Source organism: Macaca nemestrina, chromosome 7 (genome assembly GCF_043159975.1).
Source record: "Macaca nemestrina isolate mMacNem1 chromosome 7, mMacNem.hap1, whole genome shotgun sequence".
In the NCBI taxonomy this organism is placed as follows: Eukaryota; Metazoa; Chordata; class Mammalia; order Primates; family Cercopithecidae; genus Macaca; species Macaca nemestrina.
The window spans coordinates 89478927-89502611 of NC_092131.1; the positions used below are offsets into that span (position 1 = coordinate 89478927).

Genomic DNA, 23685 nt, shown 5'->3' on the forward strand with positions numbered 1-23685 from the left:
CCTCGTGATAAGAATCCCTTCTAGCTTCTACCCACCTGGCCCCAAAGCTACATGTTTCCGGTTATTGTTATGTCAACTGAAGAATCATGAGGTTCATAAAATTGTAAAGGAGAGCTTCATTTCTTCTGAAGGGTTGCAGCCTGAAATCCTGCAGGCTGGGAAGTGTAGCTTCTGCCAGAAACCAGAAGCAGGCATTTCAAGGGAGGGAAAAGTAAGACAGGAATTTATGCTGATGAGATTGGCCAAGTATAAATATTTAACAGGTTATAAGAAGAGCTATGAATATTCACAAAGTGGGGGACATGTACATACGTAGTAAGCAAACATGCAAGCTACATGCATCCCTTGTTCACTTTGGGGTGAAGACTTAATGCATTAAAATGGTCTGTATAACCAAAAGGTCAAATGGAGGACACAGAGGCATCCCATGTGCAGCCTTTATAAACCAACCAGAACCAGTACACGGTTAGTGGTCTTTTATCAGGAAGGAATGCTGGTCAGTTGTGTAAATCAGTGGTGGAGCAAGTCTTTCGAAAGGGCTTAACTTTTAAGAAAGAAAGCCTAATGGTTGTTAGTGACAGAGTGGGTATAATTAGGCAGGTCCAACCTCCTGTCACTGCCAGTAACTCAGTTTTTAAGGTTTCTCTGGGGTCCTTGGCCAAGAGGGTGTCTGTTCAGTCAGTTGGGGCGCTTAAGATTTTAGTTTTATTTCTCAGTTATAGCAGTACCTACATCCAGTGCAAATTCTGTTCTGGATGGCTGTTGCAACATAGCAAAGTATCCCAGAACTTAATAGTTTAAAACTGCCATTTCATCATTACTGTCTCTCCTAGTTCCAGATTTTAGGCTCCTCTGGGTGGTTCTTGGATTGGGTCCCTTACATGACTGTATTCAGGTAGAGTCTCATGCCAGGGTTATTGATTGAAGAATGTTCCCTTCCTATCATAGAAAGACTAAAAACATCAGGCATTGGCAAGAATGTGGAGCAAGTATAACCCTTATGGCTGGTAGGAATGTAAAATGGTAGATCTACTTCGTAGCAGTTTGGCATTTCTTATAAAGATAAACATGCACGTAACATGTGAGCCATCAATCCCGCTTTTTTTTTTTTTTTTTTTTTTTGAGACAGAGTCTTGCTCTGTCGCCCAGGCTGGAGTGCAGTGACATGATCTCAGCTCACTGCAAGCTCCGCCTCCTGGGTTCATGCATTCTCCTGCCTCAGCCTCCTGAGTAGCTGGAACTACAGGTGCCCACCACTATGCCTGACTAATTTTTTGTATTTTTAGTAGAGATGGGGTTTCACCATGTTAGCCAGGATGGTCTTGATCTCCTGACCTCGTGATCCGCCCGCCTCGGCCTCCCAAAGTGCTAGGATTACAGGCATGAGCAACTGCGCCCGGCCTTTTTTTTTTTCTCTTTTCTGAGACGGAGTTTTGCCCTTGTCGCCCAGGCTGGAGTGCCATGGCATGATCTCAACTCACGGCAGCCTCCGCCTCCCAGGTTCAAGCGATTCTCCTGCCTCAGCCTCCCGAGTAGCTGGGAATATAGGCATGCACCACCACGCCCAGCTAATATTTTTGTATTTTTAGTAGAGATGGGGTTTCTCCATGTTGGTCGGGCTGGTCTCAAACTCCCAACCTCAGGTGATCCACCCGCCTCAGCCTCCCAAAGTGTTGGGATTACAGACGTGAGCCACCACACCTGGCCCCCACTTCTAATTATCTCAAGAGAAATAAAAACATACACCCACATCTACACAGAGACTTGTATTTGGATGTTCATAGAAGTGTTATTTATAATAGCACAAAACCTGAAACAACCCCAAATTCAACTTGTGAAAGGATAAACACAATGTCTTAAGTCCGTGCTGTGAAATACTACTCAGCATTTAAAAGCAGTGAGATACTGATATACACATGAAGGAGGAACCTCAAAAGCATTGTACTAAGCCAAAGAAGACAGTCAGAGAATACACAAGGCACCATCCCATTATATGACATTTCAGAAATGCCAAAACTGTAGTGACAGAAAGACGATCAGCAGTCCAGTGGGTGGGGAGAGGGGATTGACTCCAAAGGGTCAGGAGGGAACTTCTTGGAGTGTAGAAATGTTCCATATCTTCATTGTGGCAGAAGTTGCATGACTGTATACATTTGTCAAAAGTCACTGAATTGTACACTTAAAATTGGTGAATTTTATGGCATGTAAATTATACCTCAATAAAGCCATTTTGTGGTAAAATACACATAATATAAAAATTTACCATTTTAACTATTTTTAAGTGTGCAATTCATTCTCACTAAGTGCATTCATGTTATTATGCAACCATCATGGTCCATCTCCAGAACTCTTTTCATCTTGCAAATCTGAAACTCTCCAGGACTTTGTCATCATCCTACACTTAATCTCTGTACCCACTAAACACTAACTTCCATGCCTGCCTCCCCCAGCCTCTGGTAACCACCATTCTAGTTTTTGTCGCTATGAAATTGACTATTTATAGGTGTCACATATAAATGGATTCATAGGCTATTTGACCTTTTGTAATAAAACTATTTTTTTTAAGTCTACTTTGGTATTGACATAGGCAAGCCAGCTTTCTTAACATTAGTGTTTGCATGATATATCTTTTCCTATCCTTTTATTTTCTGCCTCTGTTTCTATATTTAAAGTATGTTGCTGGAGAAAAGAATACTGTTGGGTCTTAATTTTTTTCAGTCTATCTGCCTGTGTGTTTTTTCCTCTCTGCCCTCCTCCATGTGCCTCAAGGTCCTCCCTGAGGTTCCAGTTGGTTCTGTTAGTCACCAGCCAGTAGAGGGTGTGCTTGTGGGACAGACTGTCAGTCACAGCTGGGCTGTCTCAGGGGCTGTGGTCTGGTCCAATATCAGTAGCCTTTGGCTTGGTGCCGAGTCCTAGTCTAGTCAGTAGTAGCCAGAGTGCTGGGGAAACATGGTGTGCTGAGCACAGTGGAATATATGGCTGTATTCCACCAGGAAGCATCCTTTTCCTCAGAACTGGAACTGCTGCTTTTCTGTGTAAGGGATGTAGGAGGCCAGGATAGGCTGGATGTGCACACCATTCCCACTGAGGGAAATTCCACGATTTCTGAGTTTTTGACTTAGGTAAAATGACTTCCACTTAGGTTTAAGTAAAGGGAAGTGAACTTTTGTTTGTATATTGGTTACTGACTGTGTGGACAACTGATAGTGAATGAATAGATCTTTTTGTGACTCTCCTTGAATTTTTTTTTCTTGCATTCTGGAAAATATCTGTCAGCTGATTCTTTCTGTACCTGTCTTACCTTTTTTTAAAATTAAAATCTTTTTTAAAAAATTCTCATGCAGTAAAATTTAGGCCTTTTTGATAACATGCAGAACTGTGTTATCACCTCAACAATCAAGATACAGAACAGTTCTATCACCCCTCAAAACTCCCTCATGCCACCCTTTTAAAATCAAACCCTCCCCCACCCCGATCTCAGGGAACTGCTGATTTTTTTTTCTCCACCCCTAAAATATTGTCATATAAATGGAATCATAATTTTATAAAGCTTTAAACACTGCTTTCACCCAGCACAACATCCTTGAGATGCATCCAAGTTGAGTGTCCCCACGGGCCTCTGCTTTTATCCCTGGACAGTATTCCATCATATGAACATACCCCTGCTTCGTATCCATCCCGCAGTTGAGGGGCATTTGGGTTGTTTTCAGTTTTTGGCAATTATGAAAACTTCCGTTATCATTCATGTACTGTTTTTTGTATGAACATAGGTTTTCATTTTACTAGAGTAAATACCTAAAAGTGTGATTTCAGGGTCATATGGTGATAGGGTTTGGCTGTGTCCCCACCCAAATCTCACCTTGAATTGTAATAATCCCCAAGTATCAGGGGTGGGGCCAGGTAGAGATAATTGAATCATGGGGGTGGTTTCCCCCATACTGTTCTCGTGGTAGTGAATAAGTCTCTTGAGATCTGATGATTTTATAAAAGGGAGTTCCCCTGCACAAAGTCTTTTGCCTGCTGCCATTTAAGATGTGCCTTTGCTTCTCCTTTGCCTTCCACCATGGTTGTGAGGCCTCCCCAGCCATGCTGAACTGTGAGTCCATTAAACCTCTTTCCTTCATAAATTACCAAGTCGTGGGTATGTCTTTATTAGCAGTATGAGAATAGATATAGTAAATTTAAGTTTATAAGAAAATGCCAAACTATTTTCCAAAATGACTACTGTTTTGCATTCCCACCAGCTATATATGAGGGTTGCTTTTGTAAAGCTCGTGTCAGTCACACCTTTTGCATTTCCTGGAATCTGCCTGACTTGTTGCATGTCTTGAAACCGTGGAGTAGGGAGGGGAGTTTTTTCTCTTGTTATTATATTAATAACCCACTTGGGGAATTTTTGCTTCCTCTTCACACAACCTTAGATTCAGTGGATTTCTTTACCAAGCTTGTCTTTGTGAACATGGCAGGCCTGAAAACATTCAGCTCTTCTGCAGGGAAAGTCCTGAAAGATGCACTTCAAGGGTTTAACTGAAGAGAGTCTAGTGAAGGAAATATTTATGGAGGTAAGGGCCTGGCTAAGGTAACTAACAAGCAATGATAGATCACCCAGGGATTACCAACAGCAAGAATCCTTTCCCCTCCATCACTAGGCCTGCAGAAGTGTGGAAATGGAGTAGTAATACCAGAACCCACAGAGAGCTTGAAGCCATGGAGGAGAGGCCACTCAACAGAAGCTGTAACTGTAGAATGCAGCCAGAGCCTGAATAAACCCACAGCAGGGAAGAACCACGGAGGGGAAAGAAATATCCAGACCTCTCTCTTCCACTGCCCTCTGAATCCTTTTGAACTTACCATTGGTCAAACCCAATCAGAAACCATACAGAAAGTATATTAGCATGTCAGGATTCTCCAGAAAAACAGAACCAACAGGAGATATAAGAAGAAATTTATTATGAGGAATTGGCTTGTGTGATTATGGAGGCCAAGAAATCCCATGATCTAGGGGTCCAAGAAAGTTGGAGATGTAATTCTTTTTTTTTTTTTTTTTTTTTTTTTTTTTGAGACGGAGTCTCGCTGTGTCACCCAGGCTGGAGTGCAGTGGTGCGATCTCGGCTCACTGCAAGCTCCGCCTCCCAGGTTCACTCCATTCTCCTGCCTCAGCCTCCGAGTAGCTGGGACTACAGGCGCCCGCCACCACGCCCGGCTAGTTTTTTGTATTTTTAGTAGAGACGGGGTTTCACCATGTTAGCCAGGATGGTCTCGATCTCCTGACCTCGTGATCCACCCGCCTCGGCCTCCCAAAGTGCTGGGATTACAGGCTTGAGCCACCGCGCCCGGCCAGTTGGAGATGTAATTCTAGCCTGAGTGCAGAGGCCTAAGAACCGGGGGAGCTGATGAATCTAAAAAAAGGAGAGAGCTCAGGTACGTACACAGAGGATTAAACAGTGCTTACCATGGTCAGGGGCTGGGAGAAGATGTGGGGAGACATAGATCAAAGGATACAAAATAGCAGATATCTAGGATCAACACTGTTTGAGATCTCATGTAGAACATGAGGACTAAAGTTAACAAAATTATATTTTATCAGGGAGTTTTGTTAGATTTTAACTGCTCTTGTCACACACACAAGGTAACCCTTTTACTATTTGTGTCCTATAATATCATGTTGTGAATCTCAAATATATGTAACAAAATTTATTGAAAATTTAAAAGGCTGGGCATAGTGGGTCAAGCTTATAATCCCAGCACTGTGGGAGGCTGATGGGGGTAGATCGCCTGAAGCCAGGAGTTCGAGACCAGCCTGGCCAACATGGTGAAATGCTGTCTCTACTAAAAATACTAAAATTAGCCAGGCGAGGTGGTGCACATTTTGATCTCAGCTACTCGGGAGGCTGAGGCAGGAGGGAGAGATTGCAGTGAGCCAAGATTGCACCTCTGCACTCCAGCCTGAGAGACAGAGCAACACTTAGTTTCAAAAAAAAAAGATAAATGCTGAGGTAATATTTCTACTTATAAGATTGGTACCCATCAGCCAGGCGCAGTGGCTCATGCCTGTAATCCCAGCACTTTGGGAAGACGAGGCAGGCGGATCACGAGGTCAGGAGATCAAGACCATCTGGCTAACACGGTGAAACCCCGTCTCTACTAAAAATACAAAAAAATTAGCTGGGCATGGTGGCGGGTGCCTGTTGTCCCAGCTAATCAGGAGGCTGAGGCAGGAGAATGGTGTGAACCCAGGAGGTGGAGCTTGCAGTGAGCTGAGATCGTGCCACTGCACTCCAGCCTGGGTGACAGAGCGAGACTCCATCTCAAAAAAAAAAAAAAAAAGATTGGTACCCATTAAATAATTTTCATTGCTGAAGGAAACGTGAGGAAACACTTATCATATACTTATGGAGAAAGTTTAAATTGCTACTAAAGCAATCTGGTAATAAATATTAATGTGGAAAAAAATGCACACTCCTAGCAATATTCTTAGAGAGGAATCTAAAATATACAATTAAAATCACGTAGAAAACTTTACTGAAGAATAGTGTGTAGTATTCAAAACTGAAAAGTCTAATGTTTCTCAATCGTAGAAGGGTTAAATACTTTATATGTCCGCACAATAAAGCACTATGCAGTTACTACAAAAATATATCTATGCATACTAATTTGAAGGGGGGTTCAGTATACCTTACCGTTGAAAACTGGAAGTTACAGAGTAAATGTATAGTGTATCCTTTTTTTTTTATAGATAAAAGCAAAAAACAACAAAATCCTGTATGTGTGTTTTGTGTTTGCACAGTCATGTAGAAGAGGGTTGAAATACGGTAACACCAAGCCATTAGCATTATCTCAGGGCAGTAAAGGGTGGAATGAGAGAAAAATGTTAAGGTTTTCTTTGTACACCTTATTTTTTTTTTCACATGAAGCATAACTTAAGCATATCGTATTATACTATTGTGTTTAAAATAAAAGTGTATCTTTTGTAAAATAATAAAATAATAATCACAGCAAATAAGCCTTTTGTGGAGCCAATAGGAGTCAGCTTTGGGGGACACAGTGCAGGGCAGAGAAGGAAGGAAAATGGGCCAAGATGAGGCGAGACAGGCAGTGGCAAATGGAGAATAACCAGCCCGACTCATCCCCTGTGCCTCTCAGCACATTCTTACCTTTTGCTTGGAGGACATTGAGGACATTGGTTTCCTCCCACAAACTCCCATCAGCCAATGTATCATCATCATGTGATGTCATTTCAATTTCACCTAAATCTGAATTGTGACATTGGCCACCATGAGTGCCCTTCATGTAAGAATGCAAGGAAAAGACGTAACTAAATGTAACTGTTTCAGCCCCAGCCTCTGTAGATGGACACTAGGGCCAAACTGATACATCAGAGCCTTCTTTTTCCATCACTCATTCCATGTTTGCCTTATCCTGGCGGCACCCCAGATGGGCAGTGTTTTATTTGGTGGGTGCATTAGTTTCCTAGGGTATTATAACAAAATACCATAAACTAAGTGACTTAAAACAACGGAAATTTATTGTCTCCCAGTTTTGGAGGCCAGAAGTGTGAAATCAAGGTGTTGACGAGGCTATGTTCCCTCTAAAACCCGTGGGGGAATCCTTCCTTGCCTTCTAGCTATTGGTGGTTGCAAGTCATCTTTAGTGTTCCTTGACTTGTTGAAGCATCATTCCCATCCTCTGTCTTCACGTGATGTTCTCCCTGTGTGTCTTCACATTGTCTTCCCCTTGTGTGCATCTGTCTCTGTGTCCAGACTTCTCCTTTTTATACAGAGACCAGCCATATTGTATTAGAATCTACCCTAATGATCTCATTTTAATTTAATTACCTCTATAAAGACCCTACTTCCAAATAAGGACACATGCTGAAGTACTGGTCTCAAATTCCTGACCTCAGGTGATCGCTCACCTCAGCGTCCCAAAGTGTTGGGATTACAGGCATGAGCCACCACACCCTACCTGTTAATGTTTTCTAATTTAGTAAAAACAAAGAGTAGGTAAAGCAGCTCACTGAATGGCTGAGACCCAAGCTGTCTACCATGGACTGCCAAGATGCCCTGCTGAAGAATGACAGATAACATTCCTTTCAGTTATATAAAACCATTGTTAGTAATCTTAAAATGTTATGTTTTATGTTTTTTTAGCTGTGAAAAGTTTTTAAAATGTGCTCAAAGTATATATGGCATTCTAGATTTGTGCCAGATGTCCATTAAGTGATTTACAAATGTTGAGAATCTAAGTATTCTCAGAATTCTTACTTATTCAGGTTTTTGTGTTCATCCAAATTAAAATTGTCATGCAAAGGGTCCCTATCAAATACTGTCAAAACAATTTGACCTAACTGACATTTATAAAACAACAGCAGAATATGCATTTTTGGAAAGTGTACATAAAATATTTACCCAACAAAGATGACCTCATTGTTTTGTTTTTAAAGAAAGTTTAAATAAAATTAAATCTTTGCTTGGGAAAAAACTCTCTTCTCCTGTCTCCAGTGATTCAATTAGGGAAGCTGTTAATAGGTAGGGAGGGAGAGAGGCCAGCTCACAACTTAATAGATATCAGCTGCTTAAATCGTTCTACACTAAAATTCTTATTTTTGTTTAAAACTAAATAAAATTATTGTTGGAACCGAACTGTCGATTCCTTCCTGGGCAGGGGTCGCCGCGAAGGATCACCGACACGAGATTCACAGCAGAGAGTTATTTATTACTAGCGTGCTAGGGTCCCAAGCTCTAAGTTGGTCCTGGGACCCCGAGTGCTTGTTACAGGTTGTTTATATAGGCAAACACAAGTTCAAACACAGCTTAAGGCGCGAAATTCAAACAAAGCTTTAGGCGCGTGGTAATTGGGTCTAGCTATGGCCTGAGCAAGGTGTCTTGTTCTAATTGGTTAGAGCAGGACCTTATGAGGTTTTTTTCTTAGAGTTGCTGAGTCTGGGAACTTCGAGGCAGGGTGGGACCCCCGGAATTGGCAGGGTGGGACCCCATGAAGTTGTTTCCCGGAATTGGCAGGGTGGGACCCTATCAGGGTGGGACCCTATCGAGGCAGGGTGGGACCCTATCCAGAGCCACCTGGTGTTAATTTTTTTATATGAGGCCTAGTTTCTAAGTTTTATGAGGCCTAGTTTCAATTATAACATGCAACATGGCATTCAGGCTTATTAAATTATGAATTTTTTCTGCTTCTTAAAAGGAAAAAACCTGTTTATCTAGAAGGACTTTGGAATTTATAGTTCCAGTGAGTTTCTATATATACTGTATTTCAATTACTACTTTTCAAAGAACTAAAACATTATATACCATATACTGTTATATGCTATAAAATAAATATACTCAATAGAAATTATACTGAGCATATGTAAATCTTTCTTTCAAGATCCAGAAACCACCACACCTAAAACTGAGGGTACATTAATCATGAATTAATATAGAACATGAGCCCAATTTGAAAATATTTGCTCATAGTTTTACTTTGCATGGAATTGTGATCTATCCTAGCAGATTTTAATGTTGAATGCATGTATCTTGAAGGAGGAATATCACAAACGTGACTTCACGGAGGTGCTCTCTCCCAACATGTACAACAGTAAACTCTGGGAAGCCTCGGGCCACTGGCAGCATTACAGCGAGAATATGTTTACCTTTGAGATTGAAAAGGACACTTTTGCCCTCAAACCCATGAATTGTCCAGGTCACTGGTGAGTATTAAAAGTAAAGCAGACCTTTTCATGAGAGCACATAGCACACTTCGTCACAGTTAGCTTTTAATATTATTTTGCTTTGTGGAATGAAAGAATCCCTTTAATCTGAAGAGTGGTGATAACTAATTTTTACTAAGTTTTTTCATTCTAGAGAATGGATTTACTTTTGAAAATATATTTGATCTTTGGCAGGTATGGAATGTTAGCTGGTAACCATTGCATTTTTTGTGCCAATTAAAGGGTAATGTTATGTGTCAATTTTATAAGTTTTGTAATATTTGTCTTATAGTAATGCACTTCAAATGTTCATATTTGCAGAATATTTAGTTCTTTCATGCTGTTTGGGTGGATTATAACAAGATCAATGAGGTCATAATCAATGGGTTTTTGGATTTCACTGATTCCAAGATACCATTTTTTTCCGCATTTCAACATTTCTGAAGTTGAAATGCATCTTATAGTTGGTGGCATCTTAGCCTTGTGTCATAATTTAATTAATAGGTTATTTTCTTTCTTTGTAGCACATAAAATAAAGATATATTTTACAATCAATGCTGTCTTTGATTCTATGAAAGACTAATTATCATAAAGTTGGTATGCAAATTCAACCTTGTAAGACAAACATATTTTACAACTGAAATTGAATAGGCATAATTGTCCACAAAAAGAATCCCAACAATCATAGTTTTTGTATTATCAACATATATAGTTTCAAGTAAATTTACATAGAAGATAATTATTAAAACCGATAACTGAACACTGAAGAAAGCTCTTTGCCCTTTTAAGTGAAGACAAGTAGAAATTTAACTTTATGATGATGTCTTGTAAAAAATACATATAATTTTAATTTTAGGAATACTGGCATGTAAACATTCTGTACGTTCTCTTTCTAAGCAGAAGGTAGAAGCTACGCTAGTGTTTTGCATTGTAAAACACTTGCGTTAACAACTTCTTAACTCATTTTCTCAAAGGCATCCTTTAAAATTATAGCCTCACACTTTAGCTATAATGAAAGTAGAGAATTTAAGTTTGTCTTTTTACACCTCAGAATAAGGAAGCAAGACCACGATGGCTTAGAGGCAGTGGGATATGGAAGCCAGGAGTGCTTTCTGCAGGAGAGAAGTCTTTCATTCAACAGAGAACATAGCTGAGTGGTTTTTGTGCTTAGAGCTAGAAGTGCAGAGGTGATTAAGACACAAACCATTCCCTCATGGAGCTCATAAGCAGAGTGGGCAGGGCCATGCATGTAGACAATCTGTTATTAAAAAACCAGTGCCATAATGATGGCATGTTTGAGGTGTTCCAGGAGCCTGAGGAGAAACTGCCTAATCCTGTTTAGGGAAATGTCTAGGAGGGCTTCATTTAAGAAGTAGCCTTTGAAATGAATTAAACAGTAAATGGTGATTCACTATATGGATGAGGGAAGGGAACAGCATTTCTGGGAAGAGATAATAGACAAGCTTCTTTCTTAGAGTGCTGCAGTGATGTAAATGCAAGGTTCACTAATTTCTGGAAGAAATGTTTTCTTTAACTTGGTGATCTAAGAACTGGAATAAGGAGTTTATGAATTTTGAGGCTTAATTCTAATTTCTTTATAGTTAGATAATTATTTAATCTTTCTGTGCTGTGTAAAAGCTGTGTGTTTCTGCATCTTTTCTAGTCTAATGTTTGCCCATCGTCCACGATCTTGGAGGGAAATGCCTATGAGATTTGCTGATTTTGGAGTTCTGCATAGAAATGAACTGTCGGGGACTCTCAGTGGCTTGACCAGAGTCAGGCGCTTCCAGCAGGATGATGCTCACATCTTTTGCACAGTGGAGCAGGTAAACACTAACACAGAGTGAAGCATGGTGGTCACAAATTCAGTGTGATGCCCTGAACACATCTTGTATTCTTTCAGAGTTACTGAAACATAGATGTTTGGTCTAGTCTCTGAGATCTCATTCAGCTCTAACCTGCTGTGATTCTCTAAATTAGGTCAACAGGTTAATCATCTCTTGACATGAAATGTGTTACTTTTTCTTTGGCTTCCTTCAGTGATTTTATTAACCTGAATTCCATTAAGTGGAGTATTTTAAGGGATTTGGTGGAATTCTGGATGTTTTGTTTTTCAATATTGCCTAGAACTTAAAATTTACTTTTTCAAGTTTTTGTGTTAATTCAAGTTAAAATTACCATGCAAAGGGTCACTATCAAACAATTTGACCTAATTGATGTTTATATAACAGCAGGAGAATATACATTCTTTGGTTTTCATGTTGGATGGTTAATGTGCCAGTGTTGTATCCAATGTGCTTCATGTTGGATGGGTAATATGCTAATGTTGTACCAAGGTGTGAGGGAGGCACATCTTACAAGTGTGTACACCCAATCATCACGCTTAGGAACTACAAAAGGATCAGAGTGTTTGTTTTTTGAAATTGTACATAGAATATTTACTAAGATAGACCATATTCTGGACCATAAAACAAGTCTCAATAAGTTGAAAGGGATTCAATTAAAACAAAATGTTTAATTAACCCAAATGTTTAACCCTAATCCTGACTGATCACAATAGAATTAAAAATAGATAACACAAAATCCCAAAGGAAAATTAGATAATTTTATGTAACAAATGAAATAAAACACATCAAAATTTGTGGGATGCCATTTAAGTGGTATTTAGAGGGATGTTTACAGCAGTGAATACCTGCATTAGAAAAGAAAAATCAATGACTTAGCTTTTACTTAAGATAGAAAAAGAAGAACAAATTACACCCAATGTAATGGAAGCAAAAGAAAGAAAATAAGAAGGAGCAGAGCAGAAATCACTGAAATAGAAAAAGAAAATGAAGAATATAAATAAAACAAAAGCTGGTTCTCTGAGAAGTCAGACTGATGAGGGGAAAAAGAGAAGGCACAAATAAAAATGTCAGGAATAAGACAGATGTCATCACTACAGATTCTGTAGCTATTAAAAAGATAAGGCAGTTTTATGAATAACTTTATGCTAATACATTTGACAGCTTAGATGAAATGGATAAATCCTTGAAGGACACAAACTATTCAGCTTTACTCAAGAAGAAGTAGATCATCTGAATAGCCCTGTGTGTACTACAGAAATTTGATTAATAGTTAAAAACCTTCCTACACAGAAAATTCCAGGCCAAGATGGTTTTACTGGTGAATTCTACCAAACATTAAGGAAGGAATAATACCAATCTGGAGATATTCTTCCAGAAAATTGAAGAGGAGGAGATCTTCACCACCTCATGAAGCTAATGAATCTAATCTTGCACTGATAGAAAAATAAGACAAAGAAATTTAAAAAAAACTACTGAATATCTCAAAGAACTTAAACAACATTTTAGTTGTCAAATCTAGTAATTTTTTGAGAAGGACCTGTTAATCAAATGGACTGAATCCCAGGAATGAAAAGTTAGTTTAACATTAGAAAATGAATCATTGTAATTCCCCACATTCACAAACTAAAACAAAGAAAACAAAAAGACAAAAAACATATGATCTTCTCAGTAGATGCAGGAAAAAGTATTTGGCCAAATTGTACATCCATATCTGATAAAACTCTCAAAACTAGAAATGGAAGGGATCTTTCTTAACCTGATAAAAGGCCTCTATGAAAAACCTACAGTTCTCATACTTAGTAGTGAAAGTCTGAATGCTTTACTCTTAAAATCAGGAATTAGGTAAGGATTCTCTCATTACTTCTCTGATCATTGTACTGCAGGTACTTTCTGATTCAGTAAGTTAAGAAAGAGAAATAAAAAACACCTAGATTGGAAAGAATTAAAACTCTTGTAAATGATATAATCTATGTAGAGATTAGATGGAATCTACAAAAAGCTATTAGAAGTAAGGTGAATTTAGAAAAATTGTATGGAATATCAATATATAAAAATCAATTGTATATGCATTTCACAACAATAAACCCTTAGAAATTGCAAATAAGAAACAATTTATAATAGCATCACAAAACATGATAATACTTTGGGATAAAACTGACAAATATGTTGCTGTGGACTGAGTTGTGACTCCCACAATTTATATGCTGAAGTCCTAACCCCCAATGTGATGGTGTTTGGAAATGGGGCTTTTGGGAATTAATTAGGTATAGATGAGATCATGAGGATGGAGCCCTCATGATAGGATTAGTGCCCTTTTAAGGAGATACCAGAGGCTTCCTTTTTGTCTCTGCCATGTGAGGACACAGTGAGAAGTCAGCCATCAGCAAACTGGGAAGAAAGCCCTCACCAAGGAATTGAATCAGCTGGCACATTGATCTTGGATCTCCCAGCCTGCAGAACTGTGAAGAATGAATTCTTCTTATTTAAGCCACACAGCCTATGGTTTTTCATTCTGGCAGCCCAAGCTGGTAATACATAGGTACACAACCTATACAGTGAAAACTTTAAGACATTGCTGAGATAAATTTAAAGAAGGCCTAAATACTGGCCTCATAAAATGAGTTAGGGAGGATTCCCTCTTTTTCTATTGATTGGAGTAGTTTCAGAAGGAATGATACCAGCTCCTCCTTTTACCTCTGGTAGAATTCAGCTGTGAATCCGTCTGGTCCTGGATTTTTTTGGTTGGTAGGATATTAATTATTGCTTCAATTTCAGAGCCTGTTATTGGTCTATTCAGAGATTCAATTTTTTCCTGGTTTAGTCTTGGGAGAGTGTATGTGTCCATGAATTTATCTATTTCTTCTAGATTTTGTAGTTTATTTGTGAAGAGATGTTTATAGTATTCTCTGATGGTAGTTTGTATTTCTGTGGGGTCAGTGGTGATATCCCTTTTATCATTTTTTATTGCATCTATTTGATTCTTCTCTTTTCTTTATTAGTCTTGCTAGAGGTCTATCAATTTTGTTGATCTTTTCAGAAAACCAGCTCCTGTATTCATTGATTTTGTGAAGGGTTTTTTGTGTCTCTATCTCCTTCACTTCTGCTCCGATCTTAGTTATTTCTTGCCTTCTGCTAGCTTTTGAATGTGTTTGCTCTTGCTTCTCTAGTTCTTTTAATTGTGATGTCAGGGTGTCAATTTTAGATCTTTCCCGCTTTCTCTTATGGGCATTTAGTGCTATATATTTCCCTCTACACACTGCTTTAAATGTGTCCCAGAGATTCTGGTATGTTGTATCTTTGTTCTCATTGGTTTCAAAGACTATCTTTATTTCTGCCTTCATTTTGTTATGTACCCAGTAGTCATTCAGGAGCAGGTTGTTCAGTTTCCATGTAGTTGAGCGATTTTGAGTGAGTTTCTTACTCCTGAGTTCTAGTTTGATTGCCCTGTGGTCTGAGAGACAGTTTGTTGTAATTTCTGTTCTTTTACATTTGCTGAGGAGTGCTTTACTTCCAACTATGTGGTCAATTTTGGAATAAGTGCAATGTGGTGCTGAGAAGAATGTATATTCTGTTGATTTGGGGTGGAGAGTTTTGTAGATGTCTAGTAGGTCCGCTTGGTGCAGAGCTGACTTCAATTCCTGGATATCCTTTTTAAGTTTCTGTCTTATTGATCTGTCTAATGTTGACAGTGGGGTATTAAAGTCTCCCATTATTATTGTGTGGAAGTCTAAGTCTCTTTGTAGGTCTCTAAGGACTTGCTTTGTGAATCTGGGTGCTCCCGTGTTGGGTGCATTTATATTTAGGATAGTTAGCTCTTCTTGTTGAATTGATCGCTTTACCATTATGTAATGGCCTTCAAAGCCTGGGAGAGACACAACAAAAGAAGATAATTTTAGACCAATATCCCTGATGAACATCGATGCAAAAATTCTCAATAAAATACTGGCAAACTGAATCCAGCAGCACATCAAAAAGCTTATCCACCATGATCAAGTGGGCTTCATCCCTGGGATGCAAGGCTGGTTCAACATCTGCAAATCAATAAATGTAATCCAGCATATAAACAGAACCAAAGAAAAAAACCACATGATTATCTCAATAGATGCAGAAAAAAACCTTTGACAAAATTCAACAGCCCTTCATGCTAAAACCTCTCAATAAATTCGGTATTGATGGGACATATCTCAAAATAATAAGAGCTATTTATGACAAACTCACAGCCATTATCATACTGAATGGGCAAAAACTGGAAGCATTCCCTTTGAAAACTGGCCCAAGACAGGGATGCCCTCTCTCACTACTCCTATTCAACATAGTGTTGGAAGTTCTGGCTAGGGCAATCAGGCAAGAGAAAGAAATAAAGAGTATTCAATTAAGAAAAGAGGAAGTCAAATTGTCCCTGTTTGCAGGTGGCATGATTGTATATCTAGAAAACCCCATCATCTCAGCCCAAAATCTCCTTAAGCTGATAAGGAACTTCAGCAAAGTCTCAGGATACAAAATCAGTGTGCAAAAATCACAAGCATTCTTATACACCAGCAACAGACAGAGAGCCAAATCATGAGTGAACTCCCATTCACAATTGCTTCAAAGAGAATAAAATGCCTAGGAATCCAACTTACAAGGGATGTGAAGGGCCTTTTCAAGGAGGACTACAAACCACTGCCAAACAAAATAAAAGAGGACACAAACAAATGGAAGAGCATTCCATGCTCATGGGTAGGAAGAATCAATATCGTGAAAATGGCCATACTGCCCAAGGTAATTTATAGATTTGATGCCATCCCCATCAAGATACCAATGACTTTCTTCACAGAATTGGAAAAAACTACTTTAAAGTTCTTATGGAACCAAAAAAGAGCCCACATTGCCAAGTAATCATAAGCCAAAAGAACAAAGCTGGAGGCATCACACTACCTGACTTCAAACTATAATACAAGGCTACAGTAACCAAAACAGCATGGTACTGGTACCAAAATAGAGATCTAGACCAATGGAACAGAACAGAGCCCTCAGAAATAATACCACACATCTACAACCTTCTGATCTTTGACAAACCTGACAAAAACAAGAAATGGGGAAAGGATTCCCTATTTAATAAGTGGTGCTGGGAAAACTGGCTAGCCGTATGTAGTAAGCTGAAACTGGATCCCTTCCTTACACCTTATACAAAAATTAATTCAAGATGGATTAAAGACTTAAATGATAGACCTAAAACCATAAAAACCCTAGAAGAAAACCTAGGCAATACCATTCAGGACATAGTCATGGGCAATGACTTCATGTCTAAAACACCAAAAGCAATGGCAACAAAAGCCAAAATTGACAAATAGGTTCTAATTAAACTGAAAAGCTTCTGCACAGCAAAAGAAACTACCATCAGAGTGAACAGGCAACCTACAGAATGGGAAAAAATTTTTGCAGTCTTCTCATCTGACAAAGGGCTAATATTCAGAATCTACAAAGGACTCAAACAAATTTACAAGAAAAAAACAACCCCCTCAAAAAGTGGGTGAAGGATATGAACAGACACTTCTTGAAAGAAGACATTTATGCAGCCAACAGACACATGAAAAAATGCTCATCATCACTGGCCATCAGAAATGAAAATCAAAACCACAATGAGATACCATCTCACACCAGTTAGAATGGTGAACATTAAAAAGTCAGGAAACAACAGGTGCTAGAGAGGATATGGAGAAATAGGAACACTTTTACACTGTGGGTGGGACTGTAAACTAGTTCAACCATTGTGGAAGACAGGGTGGTGATTCCTCAAGGATCTAGAACTAGAAATACCATTTGACCCAGCCATCCCATTACTGGGTGTATACCAAAGGATTATAAATCATGCTGCTATAAAGACACATACACACGTTTGTTTATTGCGGCACTATTCACGATAGCAAAGACTTGAAACCAACCCAAATGTCCATCAGTGACAGACTGGATTAAGAAAATGTGGCACATATATACCATGGAATACTACGCAGCCATAAAAAAGGATGAGTTCATGTCTTTTGCAGGGACATGGATGCAGCTGAAAACCATCATTCTCAGCAAACTGTTGCAAGGACAAATAACCAAACACCGCATGTTCTCACTCATAGGTGGGAATTGAACAATGAGATCACTTGGACACAGGAAAGGGAACATCACACACCGGGGCCTGTTGTGGGGTGGGAGGAGGTGGGAGGGACAGCTTTAGGAAATATACCTAATGTAAATAACAAGTTAATGGGTGCAGCACACCAACATGGCACATGTATACATATGTAACAAACCTGCACGTTGTGCACATGTACCCTAGAAATTAAAGTATAATAAAAAAAAAATGAAGGCCTAAATAAATGAAATATACCTTGTTCATGGGTTGAAAGACTAAATATTATTAAAATATCAATTATCCCCAAATTAATCTATAAAGTCAGTACAATCCCAGTCAAAACCCAAGCAGACTTTTTTTTCTCTGTAAGAGTTGACATGCTGATTCTAAAATTCATATAGAAATCACAAGAACCTAGAATAGCCAAAAGAACTTTGAAAAATAAAAACAAATTTGGAAGGCTCACTATGCTTGATTTCAAGAATTATTAGAAACTACAGTAATCATGCTGGTCTAGATAGACAAATCAGCAAAACAGAGTCTAGAAATAGACACAAATATATGGACAACTGATTTTTAATTAAGATTCAAAAGCAATAAAATGGAGGCAAGATAATATTTTCAACAAATGATGCTGGAATGATTGTGTATCCATATGCAAAACATGAGGTATGAGGATTCATACCTCATACCATATGAAAAAATTAAGATGAATCACAGGCCTAAATGTAAAACCTAAAAATACAAAACAAAACTTCTAGAATAAAAATTGGGGAAAATCTTTGCGATTAGGTGATAGGTGATGATTTCTCAGATATGACACCAAAGGGCAATCCATAGAAGAAAAAAGTTGATCAATTGGATTCCCCAAAATTTAAAACTTCTGCTCTTCAAAAGATACTGATCAGACACAGGAAAGACAGGTCACAGACTGGGAGAAAATATTTGTGAGGCATATATCAAATAAAGGACTTAAATCCAGAATACTTAATGAATATTCAAACCTCAATAAGAAAACAGACACCCCAGTTAAACAATGAGCAACAAAGACCTGCTTTGGGGCAGATGAAGTAGGTACTTTCCCTATCCTTCCCTCTAAGTACAAGTAAAAACCTTGGATAGTATATATAAAACAAACACGAGACTCTGAAATGTGGTGAGAACAAAGGCACACTGGCTATGGACATCAGGACCTAAGAAACAACATGATAGTGAGTTTCTTAGGTGTTTTTTTGTTTTGTTTTGTTTTGTTTTTTGCCACATATATTCCAGACTTGGCAACCAACAAATGCCAACAGGCATAGATAAAATAGGCCAACAGAAGTCTGCTTGCTGTAGCCAAAGGACTGGGAAAGGGGCAACCTAGAAAGACAGAAAAGTTTTAGACAATATCTAAAACTTTTTTTTAGCCAGACACCACAGAAAAAAACTGTGGCCCTTTATATGCCAGCAAAGGCTGATTGAGGAGCTTATATTTTAACTCTCACCAGGCTCTAAATAAGTACCCCAACACCTGTTGGAATGGGTAAGAGAAGGCTTATTAGGAAGCTGGGACTTTTACTCCTTTGTTAACAGGATATCCCATTCCCCTCCCCCAACCCAGCAGTGTCAGTGAAGACTATGTGGGGGAGCTTGGACTTTCACCGTCCCCTGGAAGTAATGAGGTGCCTCTTCCACTCCTGCTTGAGTAGTATCAGAAGACATCTAGTGGAAAGATAAGACTTTTTCACTGCCCATTGGTCATGAGGCCATGCATTCTATGTGCAGTAATGGCCATGGAGGGGGAGCTAGAACACCCATGCAACCCAGAAGTAATGAGGAACTCCTCTCCCCTTACTTCCTTTCCAAAAGCTTGGACTACTTTTCCCACCTGACAGTAACTGGCCAGTACTGTCTTCCCCCTGCTGGAAGAGCATCAGTGGAAGTCAGCTAAAACAACATTTAAGATCCAGAGGCTTATTATAAAACCCAAAATGTCCAGGTTTAAGAAATTGAAAATCACTCATCATGCTAAGAACAAGAAAAATCTCAACTTGAATTTAAAAAGGCAATCTATGAACAGTAACACTGAGATAACAAAGATGTTACAATTGTCTGACAGATATTTTAAAGCAACCACCATAAAAATGCAATTACTAACTAATGAGCAATTACTAACACACTTGAAACAAACAAAAATTACAAAGTCAGCAAATAAACAGAAAATCTCAGGAAAGAAATAGAAGATATAAAGAAGAACCAAATGGTAATTTTGAACTGAGAAATATAATATTCAGTGAATAGATTCATAAGCAGAATGGTAAAGACAGACTTGAAGACAAGAACAGAAATTACCCAATCTGAAAAACAGAGAGAAAACAGACTGAAAGAGAAAAGGACAGAGCCTGAGAACAGTGGGATATAACAAGATATCTGACATTCATATCATCATAATGTTGAAAGGAGAGGAGACTGAAGGTGGGAGTGAAAAAGTACTCAAAGAAATAATAGCTGACAACTTGCCAAATTTGGCAAAAGCATCTACAGATTCAAGAAACTGTTCAGAATAGATTCAAAGAAACCTACACCAAGATACATCATAGTAAACTGAAAACTAAAGACAAAGAAAAAGCTTGCAAGCAATGAGAGAGAAATGATGCATTACCTTTAAAGAGAAAAACAATTTGATAGCAATTTCTCATTAAAAAACAAAAACAAAAAAAAATCCTGGAGGCCAGGAGGAAGTGGCACAATACTTTTCAAGTGCTGAAAAAAGAAAAAGGAATTTTCAACCCAGAAATCTATGTCTATAGAAAATACCCTTCAGGAATTGAGGGGAAATCAAGACATTGGACCCACCAAAAGAATGGCTATAGGAAGTTTTCTAAATAGAAAGGAAATGATGAAAAGAGGAGTCAGGGAACTTTAGGAAGAAAAAGATTGTGAAAATAAAAATGAGTAAATACAATATATTTTCCTTCTTTTGCGTTTTCTAAATTATGTTTGATCGTTGAAGTAAAAATCACATGCTCTTTCTGACGTTCTAAATATATGTAGAAGAAATGTTTAAGAAAATTATACTATAAATGGAGGAGGGCAAAGGGAATAAAAGTTTCTGTACTTCACCTGAGCTGGTAAAGTGACAATATCTAGACTGATAAGTTATATAATACCTAGAAAACCCACTGAAAAACAAAACTATAGACAGAGATACACTAAGAGAACCTATAGATAAATTGGAATTGAATTCCAAAAAATTATTAAAAGTAATCCATAGGAAGACAGGAAAAAGAAAACAGAAATGAATAACGAGAGAACAAGAAGGAAACAAAAAGGCAGTGTAAAGCCTTAACATATTACATTAAGTGTAAATGATCTAAATAAACCAATTAAAAGAGATTGACATAGTGGATTAAAAAATATGACCCAGGCTGGGCGAGGTGGCTCATGCCTGTAATCCCAGCACTTTGGGAGGCCAAGGCCGGCAGATCACGAGGTCAGGAGTTCAAGACCAGCCTAACCAACATGGTGAAACCCCATCTCTACTAAAAATACATAAATTAGCTGGGTGTGGTGGTGCACACCTGTAATCCCAGCCCTTGAGGATGCTAAGGCAAGAGAATCACTTGAACTTGGGAGGCAGAGGTTGCAGTGAGCCGAGAGCATGCCATTGCACTCTAGCCTGGGCGACAGTGATATTCCATCTCAAAAAAAAAAAAAAAAGACCCAACAATATGCTTCCTACAAGAAATACACTCCAACTAATAACACTAAAGTCAGATTGAAAGTAAAAGGATAGTAAAATATTATACAAATAATCAAAAGCAATCTAGGATGGCTATATTAATATCAGATAAAATAGTCTTCAAGACAGAGATTATATAATGATAAAAGGGTCAATCCACCGCAGAGACATAGCAATCCTAAATGTGTGGGCATCACACAACAGAGCTGCAAAATATATAAAGCAAAAACTGATAAATTGAAAGGAGAAATAGACAAATTCACAATTATATTTGGAAACTTCAACACCCCTCTCTCAAAAAAGAACAGAACAACTAGGCAGAAAATCAGCAATGACACAGAAGAGCTCCGCTATACAATCAACCTAACTGACTTGTGTAGAGCACCCAACAACAGCAGAACACATATTCTGTTCAAGTGCCCACAAAACATTTAAACTATGGTGGATCATATCCTGGGCCATCAAACAAACCTCAACAAGTTTAAAAGAATTGAAATTATACAAAGTGTTTTTTCCAAAGCCATGGAATTAAAGTAGAAATCAATAGCAGGATGGTAACAGGAAATCTTTTTTTCTTTTTTTTTTTTTTTTTTTTTTTTGAGATGGAGTTTTGCTGTTGTCACCCAAGCTGGAGTACAATGGTGCAATCTTGCTTACTGCAATCTCCACCTCCCAGCTTCTGCCTCAGCCCCCTGAGAAGCTGGAATTACAGGTGTGCTCCACCATGCCTGGCTAATTTGTGTGTGTGTGTGTGTGTATTTTTAGTAGAGGCGGAGTTTCACCATGTTGGCCAGGCTAGTCTCAAACTCCTGACCTCGGGTGATCCACCCGCCTTGGCCTCCCAAAGTTCTGGGATTACAGGAATGAGCCAACATACCCGGCTGATAACAGGAAATCTATAAGCCCTATTGATCACTGTATCTAAACATATTATTACTTCCTGGTAATTTCATTCTTTCCTGAATTCCCTTCATCCTGCAGAGTGCTTAGCATGTGGGAAGTTATTGTTTATGCTATGTTTGTATTAGTCAGTGTTCACCAAAGAAACAGAGACAGTAGAATATATAGATATATGAGGAGATTTATTACGGGAATTGGCTCACTTGATTTTGGAGGCTGAGAAGTCCCATGATATGCCAATTAAAAACTGGAGAAAGGCCAGGCATGGTAGCTCACGCCTGTAATCCCAGCACTTTGGGAGGCCGAAGCGGGCAGATCACCTGAGGTTGGGAGTTCAAGACCAGACTGACCAACATGGAGAAACCCTGTCTCTACTAAAAATACAAAATTAGCCGGGCGTGGTGGCGCATGCCTGTAATCCCAGCTACTCGGGAGGCTGAGACAGGAGAATCGCTTGAACCCGGGAGGCAGAGGTTGCGGTGAGCCGAGATCGCGCCATTGCACTCCAGCCTAGGCAACAAGAGCGAAACTGCATCTCAAAAAAAAAAAAAAAAGGCTGGAGAACTAGGAAAGCTGATGGTATAACTCCCAGTTTGAGGCCAAAAGCCTCAGTGGTATGAGCAGAGGAGGGAGCTGGTGTAAGTTCCAGAGTCGGTGGGCCTGAGAACCAGGAGCTCCAGTGTCTGAAAAGAGGAGAAAATAAATGTCCCAACTCAAAAAGAGACAGAATTTGCCCTTCCTCTACCTTTGAGTTCTATTCTTGCCCTCAACAGATTGGATGAGGCCCACCCACACTGGAGAGGGTGGAAGTTGTTTACCTATTCCACTGATTCAGATGCTCATCTCTTCAAGAAACACCCTCACAGGCATTCCCAGAAATAAATGTAAAGGTGGCCAGCTGTCTGTCATCTCTTAGCTCAGTCGAGTTGACACTTAAAAACAGCCATCACAAGCCATTATCCTCAGCAAACTAACACAGGAACAGAAAACTAAACGCCCTATGTTCTCACTTATAAGTGGGAACTGAACAATGAGAACAGATGGACACAGGGAGGGGAACAACACACACTGGGGCCTGTCGGAGGGAAGCTGGGGGAGGAAGAGCATCAGGATAAATAGCTAATGCATTCTGGGCTTAAATACCTAGGTGATGGGTTGATAGGTGGAGCAAACCACCATGGCACACATATACTTATGTAATAAACTACACATCCTGCATATGTACCCAGGAACTTAAAAAAAAAACAAAAAACAAAAAGACTAGTTATAGTGGCTCACACCTATAATCCCAGCACTTTGGAAGGCTGAGGCAGGTGAGTCACTTGAGACCAGCCTGGCCAACATGGTGAAACCCCTTCTCTACTAAAAAAAAAAAAAAAAAAAAATACAAAAATTAACCAAG

The 23685-nt window shown here is 39.0% G+C and overlaps 1 protein-coding gene and 1 non-coding gene across 8 annotated transcripts in view; one reads left to right on the forward strand and one right to left on the reverse strand.

Annotated features, from left to right (window-relative positions):
• TARS3 (threonyl-tRNA synthetase 3) overlaps positions 1–23685 on the forward strand; it is a 78747-nt gene that overhangs the window by 27417 nt on the left and 27645 nt on the right. For all 7 annotated transcript variants that reach the window (XR_011626047.1, XR_011626048.1, XR_011626049.1 and 4 more), the window contains 2 exons: positions 9540–9706; positions 11370–11532. Coding sequence is in view for 4 of the 7 variants with exons in the window: in XM_071100542.1 (XP_070956643.1) it covers positions 9540–9706; positions 11370–11532 (330 nt within the window). In the remaining 3 variants the exon portion in view is untranslated. The remainder of the gene's footprint in view (positions 1–9539; positions 9707–11369; positions 11533–23685) is intronic.
• Positions 12009–12108, reverse strand: LOC112423166 (small nucleolar RNA U13). Its single transcript, XR_003013635.1, has one exon. It is a non-coding gene; the product is annotated as a small nucleolar RNA U13 (small nucleolar RNA).